Source organism: Hypanus sabinus, chromosome 9 (genome assembly GCF_030144855.1).
Source record: "Hypanus sabinus isolate sHypSab1 chromosome 9, sHypSab1.hap1, whole genome shotgun sequence".
NCBI lineage: Eukaryota > Metazoa > Chordata > Chondrichthyes > Myliobatiformes > Dasyatidae > Hypanus > Hypanus sabinus.
Window position 1 is genome coordinate 103583818 of NC_082714.1, and position 22397 is coordinate 103606214.

General features: G+C 40.7%; 1 protein-coding gene across 1 annotated transcript in view; it reads left to right on the top strand.

Annotated features, from left to right (window-relative positions):
- LOC132399678 (AP-1 complex subunit gamma-1-like) overlaps positions 1–22397 on the top strand; it is a 159546-nt gene that overhangs the window by 72636 nt on the left and 64513 nt on the right. Inside the window, exons 9-14 of the mRNA XM_059980325.1 lie at positions 994–1092; positions 1957–2012; positions 7618–7731; positions 10218–10358; positions 19131–19185; positions 19294–19416. Of these exons, the coding sequence (XP_059836308.1) occupies positions 994–1092; positions 1957–2012; positions 7618–7731; positions 10218–10358; positions 19131–19185; positions 19294–19416 (588 nt within the window). The remainder of the gene's footprint in view (positions 1–993; positions 1093–1956; positions 2013–7617; positions 7732–10217; positions 10359–19130; positions 19186–19293; positions 19417–22397) is intronic.

Here is a 22397-nt window from a genome sequence, read left to right on the forward strand (position 1 = left end):
AAAGAAACATTTTTCTTACTGATTCTTGCAGCTGCTGATAACACCAAAGTTGCCATACAGGTAGAATCTGCAGCTTAGAGAAAAAAAGCTTTGTTACTGACCTTAGCAGTTTCTGCAGATTTCATTTGTAATTCCTGCTCATTGGAAAGGATACAAATGTTACTTGAAATGCAAATAAATATAAATACTGCTTCTGTCAAATACAGAGATAAGGACTTAGACACTTCAGAAAAGCAATCATGATGAATTTCATTTTTTTTTATTTGTAAAGACTAATTTCTAAAACAGAATTCTCACAAGCAGTCAAATTAATTTTATGTTAAGTTTTTTTGAGATTGAAAACATGAGAACTTTATTCTTTCTAATTGATAATTAGTAAAATAATGTAGGAATGATGTTATGATGGCACTGTCCACATGCGAAGTCTCATATGGTGCTAGATTCTCTCTTAAGTTCTGATTGAGACGATCAATGAGGTGGGGGATCTTTTCTAGGACAGCACTAATGATTACAAGCAGTTTGCTAAATTCTGGGCCAGTAGATAAAAGGAAGGTGATGAGATAAAGAACACATTAATATTTAATTCCAGTGAGGAATCAGTGTTAATTATGAAAAAGAGTCTCTACTTTTAAATGGAGATTTGTTTCATCACTTACCTCTATAACTTTTATCTCGAGAAAACATTTGGAGTAATATTTAATGACAAGTTGAAGGATAATAAAGATGTTTCCTTAAGCAGAGATGATACTATAAACCCCACCGTATTCTTAAGGCACCTGAACTGTAGTCACCTTATAGGCTCGCATTTCAAACACTAACTGTACAAGTTGCTGTGAAGAAACCTTATTTTAATATGACCAACAATTGATCGCCATTGAAATCTATATTAACAATCAACCATGTTCGTCCAATCATTTTGCCATTCTCAATTTAAAATGAGTTGTTTCAGACATGTTTTCTTCCTCCACCCCCCCCCCCCCCCCCCAATTTTAGGTTGCAACCAACACTGAAACCAGTAAAAATGTAGGCAATGCCATTTTGTATGAAACAGTGTTAACCGTAATGGATATCAAATCTGAAAGTGGGTTAAGGGTAAGTGAGATTTCTTTTGTTACTGAGATTCCCTTGTTACTGACAAGTACCTTCAGACTGCTCAGTTTCAAACATGGTTAGATCTATCTGAAATTGCACCCTTTTTGATGGGTGAAGGAGAATTACTGTGTGCGAAAGGTGGGATTTACCCAGTGAAGGCACATTCATGGCTGCCGGAACGATGTATCTACCTTAAAAGCAGATTGAAGAGAAAGGTCCACAACACTACTGTGGTGGGAGAGAGGGAGAGAAAGTAAAGGCACCTTTAGATAAATTTTGGGACACTTTTGCTTCAAAAGTTGTAACATTTCACAAAGGTGCAGGGCATTGCAGACAATGTCACTGCAGAATTGTTTAATAAATTATGTACCAAGATGTTCCCATTGGATAGATCAGCATTTGTTTCCTTAGACTGAGAGGTTGGAACATTAATGGTGTAAAAGGCTTGATTCCTTTGACAAAGAACAAAAGATTATAGATACTGGAAAACAACTTAGTGGTGGTGGTAGAATGAGGGAGGTGCAGAGATAAAATGGTAGGGTTGGAAGTAATTTACAGAAAATGTTCAGGGTGTCTGAACATTTACAGGAATAATAGAAACATTGATTGCAATACATGCTCAACAGCTTTCATACAGCTTAGTTCTCTCCTTTGTCCATCATGAGATAGAATACCATCCTGATGTTTAGCATTCAGGTTTCTAGCCTGTCACCGCTTGTGAAGCAAAACCCAGTTATTGCCACACCATTAAAAGAGCAAGACCAATGTTCTGTCAGATGCTTGTCAGAATTACTGTAATGATAGATTAATTATAAATATATTTATAATTTTTGTGTAATAATCTGTATTTTTTCTAATCCTCAGGTTCTAGCTGTAAATATTTTGGGTAGATTTTTACTAAACAATGATAAAAATATTAGGTAAGTATAGCTGTGAGATTTAATCTTGTGTTGGATGTAAACACGAATTCATACTAACTCTTAAGACTAAACCTTTACTCTCCCTCTGCCTTTGTCTCCAGTTTTATTCATTATAAATGTCACAACAACTTTAACTCTCCACTGGATGTTATTGCTGAAACACTATGGTTGACCTGTCTTTGTTAGTAGAGCTTGGGGTTACTGACATCTCTCATCATTTTAAAAGAAATATTTTAAGTTCTGAACTAGTCAAATCAAACTACCATGAAATAATTTGGTATTTCATTAGATTTGAACATTAGCCAAATTAACACTTCCAAATTGTTAATAATAGCTAATAATTTCAACATTGCAAAGTTAAGGCATAGCATAAGTTGGAACCACAATGGAAAGCTTTAGACTTTTTATCATCCATTGGTTGAATATCAGATCATGTGGAGGTGAATTAATCAAATGGACACTACTGAGTCCTTTTATTCATCAGTCTGCAATAATTTTTTGGTTGAAGCTGATCTGGCCAACTGTTTATTTTCTTTTTTTTTGAAAAGTCTTTGGAAACTAGTAGGTGCAAGTAAAATGCTATCCTGTAGAATAATCAATAGTACAGTTAAATAAGCAATACCGGGAGGTAAATCTGACAATTTCATGATGCTAAAATCCGCAATGTGGAAGTTGGTTAGGGGGATGTATTAAGCAACCCACATTCAAAGGCCATCCTGGGAGATTATCCTCTGTTGAGTGATCTGCTGGCTTATTAGCACTACTCCTCTTGTCTTGGCTAAGTCCTGAAGAACACGATTGCCAAAATTGAGTTTGCAGTATGAGGAATAAAGGTGACCTAATCCTTGCCTACCTGCCTGTCCATTACATTAATGGTAGAAGTGACCACTGCATAGCCATTAAGGCAACAGAGTCCAGTTTTTAAACCAGGAACTGCTAAATTTTGCAAATTCTGTTGTGCTAAATGAACTACTACTACTAAATGAAACCAATTCAAAACAATTCAATGATCTGGGTATTCTTGAGATCAGAAACACCAAGCAGGTAATCCATCTTGGCCTTATCCTGAAGTGCTTGCCATCACAGAAGCCAGTCTCAAGCCAGTTTGTCAGATTCAGTAAATTCTGTGGAACTAATTTAACATGTTTGTCTAGGTATTAAAACTTGCTTTATCGCTAGCCAGGTTGGTTCCAGTAGATTTACAGTAATGGTAACTACCCAACAATGGGAAAATTACCCAGCTGTATCCTGATCAAACTTCCCAACGTTTAATTTGACCAGCAGTCTGTAAAGCCCCTTTTGTCAAATGCTGTCATGATTCATGATACCATTCTTCTGGAATTCATTCTTGTCTAAGGCTGCAATTAGGTCACTCATTAGAATCAAAACTGTGTACTGCTAGATAACTACCAATAGCACTATCAATGATCCCTTGCTGCAAACTGCTCATTGACTGTAAATCTGTTATTTTATTGGCTAGATTTTTTTGTGCTTGAAATATTTCTCACTTTCAGTAGATACCAATGTTATAATTGTACTGGCAAGCCTGAGTTAGATAAACTGTAAACACGACGAAATCTGCAGATGCTGGAAATTCAAGCAACACACACAAAATGCTGGTGGAACACAGCAAGCAAGGCAGCATCTATAGGGAGAGGCGCTGTCAACGTTTCGGGCCGAGACCCTTCGTCAGGACTAACTGAAAGGAAAGATCGTAAGAGATTTGAAAGTAGGAGGGGGAGAGGAAAATGCGAAATGGTAAGAGAAGACCGGAGGGGTTGGAGTGAAGCTGAGAGCCAGAAAGGTGACTGGCAAAAGGGATACAGAGCTAGAGAAGGGAAAGGATCATGGGATGGGAGGCCTAGGGAGAAAGAGGGGGAGGGGAGCACCAGAGGGAGATGGAGAACAGGCAGAGTGATGGGCAGAGAGAGAAAGAAAAAAAGGGAGGGGGAAAAAAGCTAAGTATATCAGGGATGGGGTAAGAAGGGGAGGAGGGGCATTAACGGAAGTTAGAGAAGTCAATGTTCATGCCATCAGGTTGGAGGCTACCCAGCCGGTATATAAGGTGTTGTTCCTCCAACCTGAGTGTGGCTTCACCGTGACAGTAGAGGAGGCATAAGATAGACATATCAGAATGGGAATGGGACGTGGAATTAATGCCGGCTCTGTCTCCGAGCTTACTTCCTTGGCAAGGACTCTCCTACTCCCACCAATGACCCCTTCTCCCGTCTTCAACCCTCCTCCTCTTCATGGACACCCTGCTGTGGTCTTCTGCCTGCTCTGGATCTCTTTATTGCTAATTGCCGACTGGACATCAACCGTCTTGACTTCACCACACAGTGTTCCAATTCCAACCTCTCTCCTTCAGAACTCTCTGCTCTCCACTCCCTCCGCACCAATCCCAACCTTACTATAAAACCCGCTGATAAGGGGGGAGCTGTTGTAGTCTGGTGTACTGACCTCTACTTGGCCGAGGCACAGCGACAACTCTCTGATACTTCCTCTTATTTACCCCTTGATCATGACCCCACTAAGGAGCACCAGGCCACTGTCTCCTATACCATCACCAACCTTATCAGCTCTGGGGATCTCCCATCCACTGCCACCAACCTCATAGTTCCCACACCCCGCACTTCCCGTTTCTACCTCCTACCGAAGATCCACAAACCTGCCTATCCAGGTAGACTCATTGTCTCAGCTTGCTCCTGCCCCACCGCACTAATTTCTGGATCTCCCAGTGGCCACACATTTTAATTCCACGTCCCATTCCCATTCTGATATGTCTATCCATGACCTCCTCTACTGTCAAGGTGAAGCCGCTCTCAGGTTGGAGGAACAACACCTTATATACCGTCTGGGTAGCCTCCAACCTGATGGCATGAACATCGACTTCTCTAACTTCCGTTAGTCCTAACAAAGGGTCTCGGCCCAAAACGTCGACAGCGCTTTTCCCTATAGATGCTGTCTGGCCTTCTGCGTTCCACCAGCATTTTGTGTGTGTAGATAAACTGTACACTGAATTCCATGTAGTTAAGGGGTGAATTCTATATTCCTCAGTTCTTTAAACATAAACCAAGGAAAAGTTATCAGTCTATTTGCATAGAAGGAGTAAGGTGGAACGAGCAATGGGAATGCCTGTGATGACTAAACAATCACTAAGGAAGAAAGTGGTTTGTTTAAATGACGGAGTGGGGCATGAAAAGAGAAACATTGAAGTCATAGTGAGGGGAAACAGACACTGTCTGCTGCAGCAAAGACAGGAGTTAAAAAAAAAAGCAGGTTAAAGGAAATCCAACTGATAAGATAGTTAAGTTGACAGCACAGACAGCAGCATGAGTATGGCATTAAGCTGTTAGGGACATGTGGTTACAGGGTGACCAGAGCTGAGTGGTTATATAGTGTTCTAAAAGAGCAGATAAGAAAGCAAAAGGAAGTGGAGTAGTGTTAATCAAGGAACGCATGAAAGCAGTGAGTCAAGATAAAGAGGCAGTGCATATTTGCAAAGTTGAAGCCAGGGGAAAGAAGACATGAATGAGAGAAGTCTATAGGCCCACAAATCTGACCTCCCTCGATAGAGTGGAACATAAATGGGGAAACATTTAGGATGTATTTGAAGGATCTGCAATTGTCATGGGGAAATTTTAAACTGCATGTTGATTGGATGAACCAAATTTGACAAGGGTATCATAGAAAAGTTATTTGTGGAGTGTGCCTCTTATTACCGAAGCTATGTGCAAACATGCTATTTTAAGTTTGATCATGAATTATAAGAGAGGATTAGCAAGAGTTATAGGTCATGTAGAGGGCAGTAACTATAATATGATAAAACTCTAAATGCAGTTTGAGAGTAAACATCACAGAACCAAAACTACTGTCTTCAATTTAAATAAGGGAAATCGATGTTGAAAAGGTGCAGTTGTCTTGCATGGACTGGGAAAATGTGTGGAGTGAGTGACAAGTTAGTAGCTGAGCTCCAGTTGATATTCAGACAGTTGGTTCATGACACTTAGCAAGAATATATCCAAATTGGAGAGAGGCACAGTCTGTCACTAACTAAACCTATAAAATATTAGGAGCAGAATTAGATCATTTGGCCTATTGAATCGTGACTTTTTGTTTAACCCCATTCTCTTGCCAGTTAGTTCTCTTGCCATCTAGCAAGATGCTACAGCTGACATTCAGCGAAAGTGGCTAATAGTTAGAAAAGCTGAAAATAATCATAGAACATCACAGCACAGTACAGGCCCTTAGGCCCACGATGTTGTTCCAACATTTCACCCTACTCTAAGATCAATCTTTCCTTCCCCCCTACATAGCCCTCCACTTTTGTATAAACATGTGCCTATCTAACAGTTCTTAAGTGCTTCCCTGCCCCTGGTAGAGCATTCCGCATACCCACCACTCTCTGTGTAAAGAATTTACCTCTGACATACTCCTTAAACTATCCACCACTTAAAATTATGCCACTTTCACCCAGGGAAAAAGTCTTTGACTATCCATTCAGTCTATGCCCACCTCTATCAAGTCATCTCTTCTCCTTCGCTGAACAAGAAAGCCCTAGTGAAAGCGTATCCTCACAAAACACTCTCTGTAGTCTAGGCAGGATCCTAGTAATTCTCATTTGCACTCTCTCGAAAGCTTCCACATCCTTCCTATAATGAAGCAACTAGAACTGAACACAATATTCCAAGTGTGGTTTAACCAGGGTTTTATAGAGTTGCACCATGACCTCATGGTTCTTGAACGCAATCTCCCAACTAATGAAAACAAACACACCCTGTATCTTCTTGACAATCCTGTCAACTTGTGTTGAACTTTGAGGGATATGGATATGAATTCCAAGATCCCTCTATTCCTCCTTACTTTTAAGAATCGTGCCACTAATCCTGTATTCTTCCTTCAAATTTGACCTTCAAAGTGAATCATTTCAATCTTTTCAAGGGTGCGTGCCGTCTGCTACTTCTCAGCCCAGCTCTGCATCCTGTCGGTGTCCTGTTGCAACCTATGACAGCCCTCTACACTATCTACAAATCCACCAACGTTGAGTCATCTGCAAACTTACCTACCCCCTTCCCCTTCTATTTCCTTATTCAAGTCTGTAAATATCACAAAGAGCAAATCCCAAACAGATCACTGTGGAACATTACTGGGCTTTCTTATCAAAGTGCTACAGCTGTGGAAGTGAGCTCTGGTCAACACCATATTAGAAGTAAAGGAAAATAACTAAGTGGTTGTGTTTCACTGAAGGCAGGGCGCCACAGATCCTTTGGTAGAGTGTTAACAGTTCAGATAGAAATTGTTGTACCCCTCAGTGGCTGAGAGATGCCAGAATGGTTTCCTTGAAAATAGTATCTCAGCTGCGATCTCTACAGAAATCTCCATTTCTGTAACTCAGTGATCTGGATTCCCAGCACTGCACCATGGAAATTTTGTTAAGCAAGTAGTTCCCAATTTGCCTTTGTACTCTTTCTGTTATAGCATGAGAGCTGTTCCTTTTCTTTCAGTAAATCTCTTCATGGGTTGTGCTTCCTCTCCCATCTATCCTTCTGTATTTTTGTATTATTAAATAAAAATTCTTATTTCAAAAGCTTTTTATTTTCTGAAGGTACGTTGCATTGACATCACTTTTGAAGATGGTGCAGACAGACCACAATGCAGTACAGAGACACCGGAGTACGATCGTAGACTGTCTCACTGACCTTGATGTCTCCATTAAAAGGTGATGGCCCAGTGACTTGTAAAGCAGAACTTACACTGGTAATGGATAAATTTCAGCTTCCGTTTCCTTGATCGTAAATTAGTTTCCCAGAATTGTCATGGTACAAACGTAAATTTCATATGCAACGAATTGTTAGAAACAAGAACAGAGAGCGTAACACACAAAATGTGATATGCTATTGTGCTCTCTGTTCCCTGTTTCTAACAATATGACTTGTTGTGCTCATTCAAAGCCAACTAGAGGTCACTTGATGTTTTTTCATAGTCCTAGTTACATCTCCAATGTGTTTTTCTAACATTGATCTCCCAGAAATGGTTTGTGCATGGGCTCGGGCAGTAGTTATTGATGATCTACTTGATATCATGGGGTGGCTCTATTACCAATTACCAGTCTTGAGTGGAAGCCACATTAACTTAAAAACCATTGTGCATAATGGCTTTAGAAACAGAAAGTTACTTTAGGGTACAGGGTGAGGTCATGATTGGTCTGAAGTGAAGACGAAGTGGTGAAGGTAGAGTGGTGACGAGGTCAGAATTGAATATTTTAGGTTTTGCTATGATTAATACTGGAAGTTAATCCCAACACCACTCACCTGCTGTCCTTTAGCTCCTAAGCTTTAGGTAAATGGGTATAAATATCTGCCCCCCCACAAAATTTGTCTTCAGCTTCATAACTGTAATTCATTCTGTGACTTGCAAATTAATGAGGTATAACAGAGAAGCAATTTTGTTAGCCTGAACAGTTAATACCACAGTTACTGGTACTGAGAGCCCCACAAGTATTTTATTGATCATTGATCATTTTAAATAGTGACATTTTACACATGATAGTTGATTAAAAATAGTTAATATTCCAAGGGTCCTATTTGTGAAAATACAGGATATTACATGATATTTGTGATATTGCAGGATATGATAGGAAATATTTTGGAATATTTCCTGTCAATCTTAGTTTAATGGGGTATGTTTTGAATTATACAACCAGGGTATGTTTATACACAGTGAAATACGTTTCACAGGAAGAAATTAAATGAGCCACTAAATCTAAGAAGGCAGCATTTCCTGGAGTGTGCTTATGCCAATAACCTCCGCTACATTGGATTGGTGGCTAAAGAAAAACAACAGTAGATTATATATTTAGTACAATATTATCAAATTGCACTATCTCTTGAATTTATACATAATATGAGATCTGGTAGAGTTATCCTAAACAGATCTATTCACATCTTCAAAGGAATATATGTGGATAGCACTCATCCAGCAGCTTTTTCAAGCAATGTACATTTAGATCATGACAAACTTCACTGTAGATCTTGTGTACTATATATGTTTTCTCTTTCTTAATACATAGTCACATTTCTGATGGAGGTTTTCCAGGAAAATTGCTTTGTCTTTCATGAGAGTATATCCATTTGTACTCTGTTTAAAGCAACAAAATTTGTGCGTCCTGGTGGTTTAATTTAGAACTTCCTAGCCAGAATCTATTGGCAGACTCTCTTCTCCTGCCCTGTTTTCCCATCATTCACTACTCACCCTGCTCATACTACCCTATCAACCCATAGGCATCTTTCCTTCTAAGTAGTGGCAAAGCTGCATAGTATTATTTTGATATGTCTCAGAATTATCTTTGTGGTCCCATACTGATGCCCAACAAGTCCATTTTTAAAGTTAAATCACTTTATAAAAACATGACTGCTGTCTAACATGTGTAGCTTGTTTAGTAAAGATCCAGGCATTTGTGGAAAAATAAATTTGTGGCAATTGATGAATGTACTGGGATTAAGAACCTTTCCACTTAGCTACAGGTATATGGCCACCATGTGTGATCATCGAGTGTATCCAACCCAATGAGAAATTTGAGATTTATTAAGTTGATTTCTATCCAGCTTTGTCAAAACCATTGATGTAGAGCCTGAAGCTTCATCCAATATGAGGAGACTGGTTTCATTAATCTGTAGCATTATTTTGATCTTTGTGCATGTTGCATAATGTCAGTGGCTTTTCCTGAGCTGTATCCCCAAGATATGCATTATACAAAGAATCACATGAAGACAACAAGGTTTGTGTAATTGTATCCAAGTGAATAATTTTCATGTTCTAAAAACAACTCATTGTGAAATTGTTAATAATTTAATTTGATTCTACTGTGCTGGCAATATATTTTTCACATCTGTTGGCACCAGAACAGTTCTGAAAACCTAGTGAATTTGTCGAAGTTGCATTAGGCAGCTTAAGACCGGGAGCATACACTCAGAGGTCACTTTATTAGGTACAGAGAGTGCCTAATTAAGTGATGACTGAGTGCCTATGTTTGGTAAGGGAGATGGTACTGGAATCATATGTGCCTTTTGCTTTCATTTCAGTTTTTTTTTCTAATTTACTAGTTGTTCATTTCTGAATCCAAATTTTAGACATTCTGAATGGAGGTTGTGCTACCATCTATGAAAGAGCAGCTTTAATGCAACTACTTTGTTCTTTGTCACCTAGACGTGCGATGGATTTGTGTTTTGCCCTGGTTAATGGCAGTAATGTTCGAGGAATGATGAAAGAATTGCTCTATTTTCTGGACCACTGTGACCCGGAGTTTAAGGCTGACTGTGCTTCAGGAATATTCCTGGCAGCGGAAAAGTAAGTAAGGAAATGTCATTCGTGCTTTTGCCTTAAGGCATGGCTGTACTACTCTATGCCCAGGTTGATTTAAGCTACTAAAACCACAAATTTAGTTTGTTCTTGGACTGCTTACATTCTTGTGCTGAAGGTTAAGCTTGTGTGTAACACATGCACAATTTTGTGTTTAAAAATACTTATCAGCTCACATTTCTTTCACCTATCACAATAATGTTGTTTTTAATTTAACACTAAACTTCCTGTTCAATACAAAATCAATCTTTACCAACTATAGGATAGAGTTGTAACATAAAAAAGCATAGAAACAGGCCCTTCTGCCCAACTGGTCCATTCACCTTCCAAGCCTTTTCCATCCAAATACCTCTTACCCACCTTGATCACTCTCTACCCTCTGTGTAAAAAAAAATTATATATGTGTGTGTGTGTATGTATATAAAATTATGTATGTGTGTGTGTATGTATATAAAATTATGGATGTGTGTGTATACATATATTAGTTTTGTACTCTCTTAAGAACTATGACTGGAACCTGATCTGTAATCCTCATGTTTTTAGAAACCTCTTTGAGGTCACCCCTCACCTTCCTGCATTCTAGAGAATAAAGGCTGAGTGTGGCCAACCTCTCCCTATAACTCGGGGCCCTTTAGTCCAGACAGCACCCTCTTAGCTTGACAATGTATTTCCTGTAACAACATGACCAAAACTGTACACAAAACTCCAAGTGCAGCTTCAACTTGTATTACTGCATCATAATGTCCCTGCTTCTAAACTCGATGCCATGGGTGATCAAAGCTGGCATGTGAAATGCCTATTTTACCAACATGTCTTTTTGTGTGGCTGCTTTCAGTGAACTGTGTGCTCTAATACACGGGTGTTTTCTATGCTAAGTACAAGAAAGCAGTACCGAGCTATCACATCTGTTTAACTATTTTTAAATTATTTTTCGTTTTGAAACCATATCTCTCATCTCTAGCAGATCCTCCTCTGCCACAGTTAGTTGTGAAACTGTAGTGTAGAGGTTAGTTAGATGTTTTATGTATGTTTTGAGGGCAAGTGTTACTCTTCTGGAAGTATATATTCACCTGTTATTGTAAATTGCAAAGTATAGTTTACCTAAATGCTTTGGCTATCACAAAGCTTTGAATTCAAATGCAAAGCCAATTTGTAAGCTATAAATTATTGCCAATGAACATGTAGGGATTGCACAGTGTCTGGTACTACAACTAACAATTGAGACTTTGAAAATAGGTGTGTTTGCATCAAAATGAGGAAGAATAGAAGTGCAAAATATTTAATAGGAAATGAGTTGTAAGGACAGATTTCGCTACTTTTAGCAGCTGTTGTCAAAAATTGTTTTATAAGTTGTCACAATTATTCAGTCAAACTCCTTTCAGGTTTTGTTGCAGACTGAGTTTCTTAATGTTCTTGTGACCTGATGGTGATATTTAATAAATTGTGTTGGATAGTTTTTAATGCTTTTCTCAATATCCACTCAAATATTTCTTCCACAGGATGCATGGATTATTTAATGTCAAGCATTGGTAGGTCACAACTGCAGCAGTTGACCATATAAGAAGTAGGGCTGAATCATGTCAGTATTTCAGCACCTGGAGGAATTTGCATACACTATACTGCACTGGAAATGAAAGGGATGACATCTGACTTGCGGGGAAACATTGGCAGTACTTGGGCACACTCCTCAGCTAAATTCTGTGCCATAATAAATTCTGCGTTTTGAAATTACAATTGGTTTCGATTGGTTTTGGGAATCTATAGAAGTATTAAGTTCTCTAAACCTCTAGAAGAATTCTCCAATTTCATTTGTCTTTTTCTTGAATATTATTGAAAGTTTAAAGCCTATGTTAAATTGATTCAGATGTTTAGAAGATGATGGCTTCCAATCCAACTGCTGGTTTCGTTGTGCATTTCTCCAAGTGTGGAGATGACATTCAATAGGAAAAGGTTGTTTGCCCTCCAGTTATATGGTTCATTGCATATTAAGGTGGGATTAGTGATTAAGCTTACTAAACTGTTTCCCCATTGATGCACATAACATAAATAAATATAAAAGAAAGCTGGATTCTACACAGCAAGTTTCTTAAACTTGTTCGGAATCTGCAGATGTTTATTTGATATGTTTCCACAATATACTTAAGGTGTATCAATGGGCAACAACTGTTTAAAACGTGTATTCAATGGAGTATAAAAGGCTCAGAGGGTAAAATTTTTGAGGTGGATTCTGGAAAGCTTTTTGACACAATTTAAAGATAGACTAATTGGAGTGTCACTAGGAGACAATTTTGCAGATAGTGACCATAAGTCTGTAAGTGGTTGTGGAGAAAGATGGGGCTAATTCAGGAACCGAGGTCTTAAACTGATGGATGGCTAATTTATTTAAAGTAGGACTGATCCTGACAAAAGTAGTCTGGGGGCATCTGTTTGCCAGTCTGCATCTGCACGATGGGAAGTATTCAAAGAAGAAATAGCAAGTGTTTGGGGCCATTGTGCTGCTTTGAAGGTGAAAGCCAAGGGTGACTATTACAGGAAATATAGGTTGAATAAAGAAAATAAACAAGGTATATAGCAGCTGGGAAGAACTATAGAGATGGGGTGACCTTCAAGAAGTATAGGTTGCTAGAAAAGCAAATAGGAGTCCCAAATACTTAGACAAGTATATTGAGGACAAAATAATAGACATGAATAAAGTAAGGCCCATTGGTCCACAAGGCAATCTGTGCACACAGCCAGAAGCTATAGGTGAGGTCATTAAAGAATATTTTTAATCGGTACTCATAAAGGCAACGGTTTTATAGTCGCAGAATTCAGCAAAGAGGAAGGTGAAATTCTATTACACTTCCATTAAGAGGAAGTATTCAATGCCTTACTGGTCTTCAAGGTAGGTAAATCTTTGGGGCAGGATGGAATTTCCTTTCAGGCTTCTCCAGGAAGCAAGGCAAGAGATTGCTGGGTTTCTGGCTGAAGTTTATAAATCTTCACTGACCATGAGTGAGGTAATAAAAGGCAAATGTAGTCCCCATTTCAAGAAGGCCAGCAAGGAAAATTCTGGCAATTAGGGACCAGTGAGTCTAGCATTAGTGGCAGGAAGGTTATTGGGTATAAAAAAAAGGTCTGAGGGACAGAATTAATGATCGCTTGTTGATCAGAAATAGCCAGGCATGACTGTGTAAGGGTAGATCTTGTTTGACCAATCTGGTTGAAATTTTGAGAAGATAACAGTATATTTATGAAAGCAGTGCAGAAAATGTGATTTACAAGGATTTCATTAAGCCATTGAGAAGGTCCCACATAACTGGATCATAACTATAGGCCCATGAGATTGCAAATGGAGATGGGGTGATTGGAAAGTGTTGCTTTTGTGATTGGATGTCGATGATTAGTAGTGTTTATTAGAGGTTGGTGCTAGATCCTTGCTTTTGGTAATATATGGGAATGATCTGGATCCTGTCCTTCCTGGAGCAGAGATGGTTCAACACGCATGTGCTTGTCCAAGGGGAAGACAGCCTTGGGTCCAGCCAAACTGAGAAATCTCGTTTGTGTGGATGCTGTGTGAGGTGTTGCCCAGTTACAAATCCGTACCACAAAGTATCAGACGGTTAATTATGCAATTAAACAATTGCAATTTATAATTCTTAATCTGACTATAGTATTAGTAAAGAAACTAGAAAGATAAAGGGCCCATTTTTATGAAACAATCTAAAGGCTGATTTATGCTTCTGCGTAGTAGCCTACACCGTAGCCTTTGTAAGTGGTCTGCGCCATTGTGAGCATTTATACCTGTGCGTTGGTGAGTCTGCATCGCTCAGCAATTCACCACCAAAACACCAGTTGGCGGTGAGGTTTCTATGCCACTGTGTAGAGTTACTTTGTGTACTTCGAACAATGGCGACTGAGTGCATCATCTTGGAGTTGGAGCTAATAAATATTGAACAAGGGTTACTTTTATTGAAATTACTAAAACGCAAAAAAAGAGAAGACGTCGGAGGAGATGGTATGTATGACCATTGAAGGGATTGAGGCAGAAGGAGGGTGAATCTTCTGTGCTCGTCTGGTCGCTGAGAAACATGGATGAGGAAATGCATTTCAAATATTTTCAGATGTCAGCAGGTAGATTTGATGATTTGGTTCATTGTCTCCAACCATTTATTTCATATCAGTGTACGCACAGTATGCCTATAGACAAGAAGAAATGCGATGCTACCAAGCCGACCGATCACAGTTGTTGCGGTCTTTGTCGCCACGATGTGCAGTTACATTTTTGGAGAGATGCGCGTCAGGCTTTGTGGTAGGGTAGGGTGCAGGGTACAGCGTAGGTTATGCAGCTACGCCGTACCTGAGGCATTCATTTGACGCAGAAGTATAAATCAGCCTTAACGTGCACGTTGGAGCTCACAGTTCCTTCCATTCGTTCCCTTCGACCTCCTCTGAGCCTCGTCGACTCCTGCACCCTCGCTCCAAATCCACTTCATCCTGCAGTCTACCAACTCTCTCCACTTGCATCTTCTCTCTTCATCTCTTCCCAGCAAAAGACCACGAATACCTTCTCTCAGGCACACAAGAAGGAATAACACATGCCTCTTATTGGATGGCACACATTCCAAAGCCCCCGTTATCTCTAGTCATAATGCAAGCACTGCTGCTACAAAGAAACCATTACATTTGTTGTGAAACACTACAGAGAGGCCATTACATTAGCAGTGAAACCTTACAGAGCATTACACTCTTTCCCCCCTCCCCCACCAAATTTAGTCATGTCCTCATGACGTTGAGATAATTCGCTAATCCTTCCTGCAAAACACAAAGTCCAACCCAGGTGTAAAAGGCAGTGACATAGCTCCCCTAAACGGTAGGGGCCACACTTTGTTCCCCGGATGCTACATAGGCCAGTGGATCCGGGAGTCTCCTAATTCTGACACCTCCGTTCCCCCTCACCTAACTCTTCAGGTTCCAGCACTACTGGGGATACTTCTGGTCTAACTGGCGAGACTTCCCTGGGCCTGTAACTCATGCCTACCTGCAACTCGGACCCATCTTTCCCGTGGCCAAGCCTGGCTTCATCCCTCGCAGGGTCCTGCTGCAACCCAGGCTGTCCACAGATAGTTTACCCTCCCCCCCCCCCCCCCACCCCCCCAAATTTCATCTGACCTAGCGGGAGAAGGGCTGGGAGTCTCTTCCTCAATCAATAGTGAGTTAACAAAAGGCAGCATTCAGATCCTCATCCTCCAAATCAGTATCCCTCTCATAGGTGGGGGCTGTCTTAACCTCTCCTGCTGTTGGCCCTGCTGTCATCCCATGTCTCCGCAGAGTCCTCTTATTAGGTGTAGGCTCCAGGTTGGCTCCAGGTTGGGCTCTGGGTCTTCCTACACCTCTTGTCCCAGAAGCAGAAGGTGGTTCCGATGGAGAATCTCGACAGGCCCATTTCCATCCTCAAGCTTCACTTGGAAAACTGGCAGGTTTGCCATCTAACCCGCAACCACATAGGGCAAAGCTGCCCATCAAATAGCCAGTTTATGCTTCTCAGGTAGCCCCAAATTCTTTATGATGACTTGGTCTCCTGGCAGGTTTTGGGAGAACCTCACCTTTTGATCACACCTCCTCTTATTTCCTTGATTCTGCTTGGCAGCCGCGTCCCCAGCTAACTCATAGGCCCTTTTCAGCTCCCTTTTCATATCAGACACGTACTTCAGATAAGTCTTCAGAGGCAAGTCGCCCTCGTCAGTCCCAAAACAAAGATCAGTGAGCAACCTCGCTCCTGGTCCTTGACTTCTTGACTCCAAGCATGCCCAGTAACTGATGGATGAGTCTGTTCTCGAAATCCCATCCCTGATTACTATGTATCCACCTGGGGAGGCCATAATAAATGAAATACTTCTCCCATAACACTTTGGCCACCATGGATGCCCTCTGGTCCTTGGCAGGAAAAGCCTGCACATATCTGTGTAGTGATCCATGATGACTAAGACATTCACTGTGTTGCTGACATCAGGTTCTATTGACTGGAAATCCATACACACCAAGTCCAGCAGCCCTGCACTCTGCAGGTGTGTCAAGGGAGCTGCCTGCATAGGCAGCGTCTTCCACCGTATGCATCAAATGCATGACTTGCAGTATTCTTCAACCTCCAGCTCCATTCAGGGCAGTGAAACCAGTCTCTGAGCAATCCATAGGTCTTTTCAACCCCCAAATGTCCAGCACCATCATGAATTGACTTCAACAAAATCCTCCAATACTTCTCTGGCAAAACCAGCTAACAACGCCGAGGTTGGTCTGGAGGTGATCTCACCTGGTATAGGATCTGGTTCCGCATCTCTAACAGAGGCCATTCTTTCAGTAATGGAGGCACCGCCATGTGTTTCGTTTTCTCCACCTGAGCCATGACTCCCTTTTCAACCGCTGACCAAATGGCACCAATGTCCAGGTCATCTCACTGAGCATTCTGCCACTTCCCCGGAACTTAATTCCAGCAGCTGATTTGTCTTCAGAGCAATCAGGTTACAGTAAACTTGTGGGATGGCGTCATCAGAAGCTCCCAGTTGATCCACTGCTTGATCCTGCCTGCCCCTGCTTTCCCTCTGCCTTCACAGTGATGGCAAACTGACACATGGCCTTCATCCCAGGGGCAGGGACGCTCTGTTCCTCTCCTCATCCCTGTCCATTCCCACATGCGTCCATTAGGACGAAGCATCAGCATTAATGTTCCTATTTCTCAGCCGGTACTTCAGGCTGAAATCATAGGCAGACAACGCCACCAACCACTGATGGCCTGTGGCATCCAGTTTCGCCAAGGTCAAGATATAAGTTAGGGGATTATTGTCTGTACTTACCTCAAACTTGGCCCCATAGAGGTAGTCACTCAGCTTATCCAACACCACCCATTTCAACACCAGAAACTCCAGCTGGTGTATGGGATTGTTTTTCTTGAAGGGCGACGGACTCCAGCTGACAAATGCAGTGTGTCTCAATGCGATCCCCTTATCCTGATACAGGAAGCCCCCTAAGCCCTCGGCTGGCATTGTATCCAGTACATATGGCAATAGGGCATCCACAAAAGCCAGCATTGGCACCTGGTTCAGCAGGTCCTTCAGCGACTGAAAGGCCTCTTTGCATTTTGCATCCCATCTCAGACCAAAGGGCTCTAGCGGGCTAAGATACTCTCCACCCTCCTGCCCTTTTTTTCTCTCCCTGCCTTCCCCAAGGGAGAGTAACTGCACAGAAGCTGATTCAACAGGTGACTCAGTTTCACGTAGTCCTTCACGAACCTCCAATGGTAACCACAGAACACGAGGAACAAACGCAAAAGGCTCACAGTCTCAGGTCTGAGCCAGGTGGTCACCGCCTCTATCTTAGCTGCATCTGGAGCTACTCCATCCCGTGAGACTATGTGCCCAACATAGCTAACAGGCGTTTTACAGAACAGGTACATGTCCAGGGAAAGTTTTAATCCTTCATCTTTCAAGTGGCCTAGTACCTTCAGTAGCCTCGCTTCATGTTCTTCCAAAGTGGACCCATATACTATGAGGTCATCCAGATACACCAATACCTCAAGCAAATTTATATCCACCACTGTCTTCTCCATAACCTTCTGGAAAGTTGCAGGGGCTCCTCATATACCCTGGGGCATCCTTTCAAACTGGAAGAATCCCAGAGGACATATAAATTCTGACTTCTCTTTGTCAGCCTCCCTCATGGGGATGTGATAATATCCATCCCTCAAGTCCCGCACACTGAACCACTTGGCACCACTCAGCGTGTCTTCTATCCTCGGGACAGTATGCTGGTCAGTAGAGTTTGGTGCTAGATCCTTGCTTTGGTAATATCTGGGAATGATTTACATCCTTTCCTTCCTGGAGCAGAGAAGGTTATGTAAGTGCGGACATGATTAATTTGTTTGAAATGAGGCAGTATAGACAGGATTGATTACCAGTCAAGCATTTCCCCATATCGGTGATGAATAAAACTTAAGAGGACAGAGATTTAGGGTTAGGGCAAGAGACCTGGAGGGAATCTGATGTTTTTTTTAACCCAGCGAACTGAATACTGGATTACACTATCTGACAAAGTGCTGGAAGCAAAGTCACTGACAGCATTTGTGGACTGTCTAGATGAACATTTGAATCACACATGTAGTAGAACGTTGCAGACCAAGTGCTGGAAGATAGGATTAATACAGATCAGTACCCACTGGACAGCATGAGCCAAATGGCCTTTTTCCATGCTCTGGTTTTGACACTATAATGTGTTTTGAAGTTAATTTATATTGCACATTGCTTCTTTATGGACCACTGTAAGTTACCTTGGAGTTGAGATAATGGAAATATTTGTGGAATTAGGAAGCTATCCTGTAATGAAATATGAGAAACAGATCAAGTTTATAAGAATGACCGATGTTCTTGTGGCGAATTATAAGATTATGAGTGAGGTAGCTGGAGCACTGGCTAAAAGCCCCTATCTTCTGTATGTATGATAAATCTAGGTCTAGAGCACATTTTCAAATAAGAGTCAACATTTTGGACTGAGTTCTTTGGAATTTGTAGCTGCAGAGGGCTGTAGCTGCTTTGTCATTGAACGTGTTCAAAACTAAGATTGGGGAATTGAGTGGAAAAGTGCACTCAAGTGGGGGGAAAAGCAGACAGTTCAGTCTTGATTATAATGAGTAGCAAAGGAGGTTCAAGCTGCAATTTGGCTTGGTCTAGCTATTCTTTTGATTGAGTATATGACCTAATTTAATGTTACAAATCATGTGGTCTTTTCTAGATACGCCCCCAACAAGCGATGGCACATTGACACCATCATGAGAGTGCTCACCACAGTATGTATCAACTCCAGCCACAATCTCTGATATTTGCTCTTTACAGTTGTTAGAATGCTGCAGGACAGGTTCCATTGCTGCAGTACTTTTGTTTTACCTTCTCCACAGGCTGGAAGTTATGTCCGAGATGACTCTGTGCCTCTGCTGATTCAGCTCATCAGTAATGCAAACTCTCTTCATTCATACATTGTGCAGAAACTTTATCAGGCTATTCGTGTGGATATTTCACAGGCAAGTAGCAAAATATGCTGTTTACATTTATTAAAAATAAAGATATGTTGCTTATATCAGTGCAGAGTGCTTGGTCCAAGATGCTGTATTTAGCTCCATTTCAAATACCTATATTAAACCATACATAAACATGTTTATGCTGGCAGAATCCAACCTGATCTTACTTCCCAACTTCCATATCCTTGTTGGCTATAGTAGTTTGTGCATTCCAAGTGCTTTTGAAATTTGGATTCTACCTCTTAAGCTCTTATGCTCTTGAGGGGTGAGGAGTGGCCAGTCTTATCTTGCTAAAATCAGTATCCCTGAGTTTTTTGTCCTCTCTGCTGATAATAACAGAACTCAAAGCCCCTCGTTACACAACACAATTCCTCAGCTGCCTTTTTCAAAGAGAATAATTTAGCCTGTTTCTGTTTGTTATAAATAAAATTGTCCAGTCTAGCTACATTATTTTAAAAGCCTCTGCATCCTTCGTCATGTTCATTTGTGACTCAAAACCACACACAGTACCTAAGTTACAACTTGACTAACCTTTTTTTGATGTAGTTCAAATGCAACCTCAATTTTGTATTCTATGCTGTCAATAACATGTTTTATCCTATTTGCCTTTTGTTTGGTCATCTTATCTTCATTCTCATCATTCTTATGTGGTTATTCTTATTTGGTCATTTTATCTTGCAGCTATTTTGGGGGATCTATGGGCATCCCTTTGAGTATGTTCCTCTGGCTTTCTCGGTCTCCTGTCATCCATTGTCCCATCTCCTTCTCCAGTGCATTATCTGTGCTTCTGAAACTTATCTATGGCATTTATTTTGCCATCTTGTTGCTTTGTTGGTATTTCCTGAAACCTGGTTCTCTCCCTTTTACTCTAAAACTGTTGCATTTTCTACAGTCATCTAAATGGGGCCTCCTACTTTTAAATACATCTGGTATATTCCAGGAAAAAAGGTAAATCTTAAATCCTGCGGAACTCCACTACAAGCTTCTGTATTAGTTTCTGTCCCTAAGTTATATTTCTAATATTTGCCCATCACCCATAGACCCTTAATTATATGCTTTATCATTACTTCTCTCTTTAAACAACTGGTCCTGTGCATTATGCCTCTGGACAGAAAGGACTAAACATGGTTAGAATTTATTTTCCTCCCTTCTCTTACCTGTCTTGGATATGCTTCATCTCAGTCTAATTTTGTATACTTTAATATGCTAAATCATCTGTTTCCTCTCGGTCTCCTCTTATCCATTTGTAAGTATCGTATGTGCACAGTCACCAATTTAGATAAACTAGATGCATAATTATTATTGTAGGCCACGCGCACTTCATCTGGCAGCATACAGATTAGTTTGGTCTCTAGAGCTTTTGTCATTTTTGTTAACCTCTTCTCTTGTCTTTGGTCTCCTTTGATAGCATGCTGGTGTTTTAATTTCATAAATCCATAAGACATAGGAGCAGAAATAAAAACATTTGGCCCATTGAGTTTGCTCCGCCATTCCATTTTAGTTGATCCATTTTCCATCTTAATCCCGTTCTCCTGCCTTCTCCCCATAATTTTTTCACACCCTGACTAATCAAAAACCTATCAACCTCTGCCTCAAATACACCCAGTGACCAGGACTTCACAGCAACCTGCGGCAACAAATTCCACAGATTCATCACCTTCTGGCTAAAGAAATTCCTCCTCACCTCCATTCTCAGTGAATGTGCCTGTATTCTGAGGCTGTGCCCTCTGGTCCTAAACTTCCATACTTTAGAAATATCCGCTCCATGTCCACCCTATCTGGTCCATTCAACATGTTTCAATGAGATCCCACCTCATTCTTCTAAATTCCAGTGAATACAGACCCAGAACCATCAAGTCCATCTCGTATGTTAACTCTTTCATCTGGGAATCATTCTTGTGAGCCTCCTCTGAACCTTCTCCAATGTCAGCACATCTTTTCTTAGTTAAGGGTCCAGAACTCAGAAAAGATACTCCAAGTGAGGCCTCATCGGTGTCTTACAAAACCTGAGCATTATATAATTGTTTTTATATTCTAGTCCTCTCAAAATGAATGCTAACATATTTGCCTTCCTCACAACCGATTCAACTTGCAAATTATGGAATCCTGTGCAAACCCCTTTGCACCTTGGATTTTTTAATTTTCTCTCCCCATTTAGAAAATAGACTATGTTTTTATTCCTTCTACAAAAGTGTATTCACTTCAAAACCCTGTGTTCCATATATCACTATTTTTCCCATTCTCCCAATTTGTCTAAGACCTTCAGACTACCTGCTTCCTCAAAACTGTCTCTCTTCTCTCTCCCCCCCCCCAGAAAAGGGGTCAATGAGTCAACCAGAAAAGGCTCCCTTTATTCTCACTCTTTGTTTCCTGTAAATCGGCTATTCTTCTATCTATGCTAGTATCTTTCCTGTAATACCACGGGCTCTTAACTTGTTAAGCAGTCTCATGTGTATCACCTTGTCAAAGGCTTTCTAAAAATCCAAGTACGTAACACCTACCCATTCTCCTTTGTCTATCCTGCTTGTTATTTTCTCAAAGAATTCCAACAGATTTATCAGGCAAGATTTCTCCTTGAGGAAATCATGCTGACGTTGGCCAATTATATCATGTACAAGTACTTTGAAACCTCAAACTTAACAGTTGACTCCAACACCTTTCCAATCACTGCAATTAAGCTAATTGGTTTATATTCCCTTTCTTCTGCTTCCCTCCCTTCTTGAAGAGTTGAGTAACATTTGTGATGTGTTCCAGAACAAGACCAGAATCTAGTGATTCTTGAAAGATCATTACTGATGTTTCCACAGTCTCTTCAGGTACCGTTTTCAGAACCCTGAGATATTGTCCATCGAATACAAGTGACTTATCTACCTTAATCTTTCGAGTTCTAAGCACTTTCTTGTGAATATTAACAATTGCACTCACTTCTGTCCCTTGACACACTCAAACGTACGGCATAGTGCTAAGTGTCTTACACAGTGAAG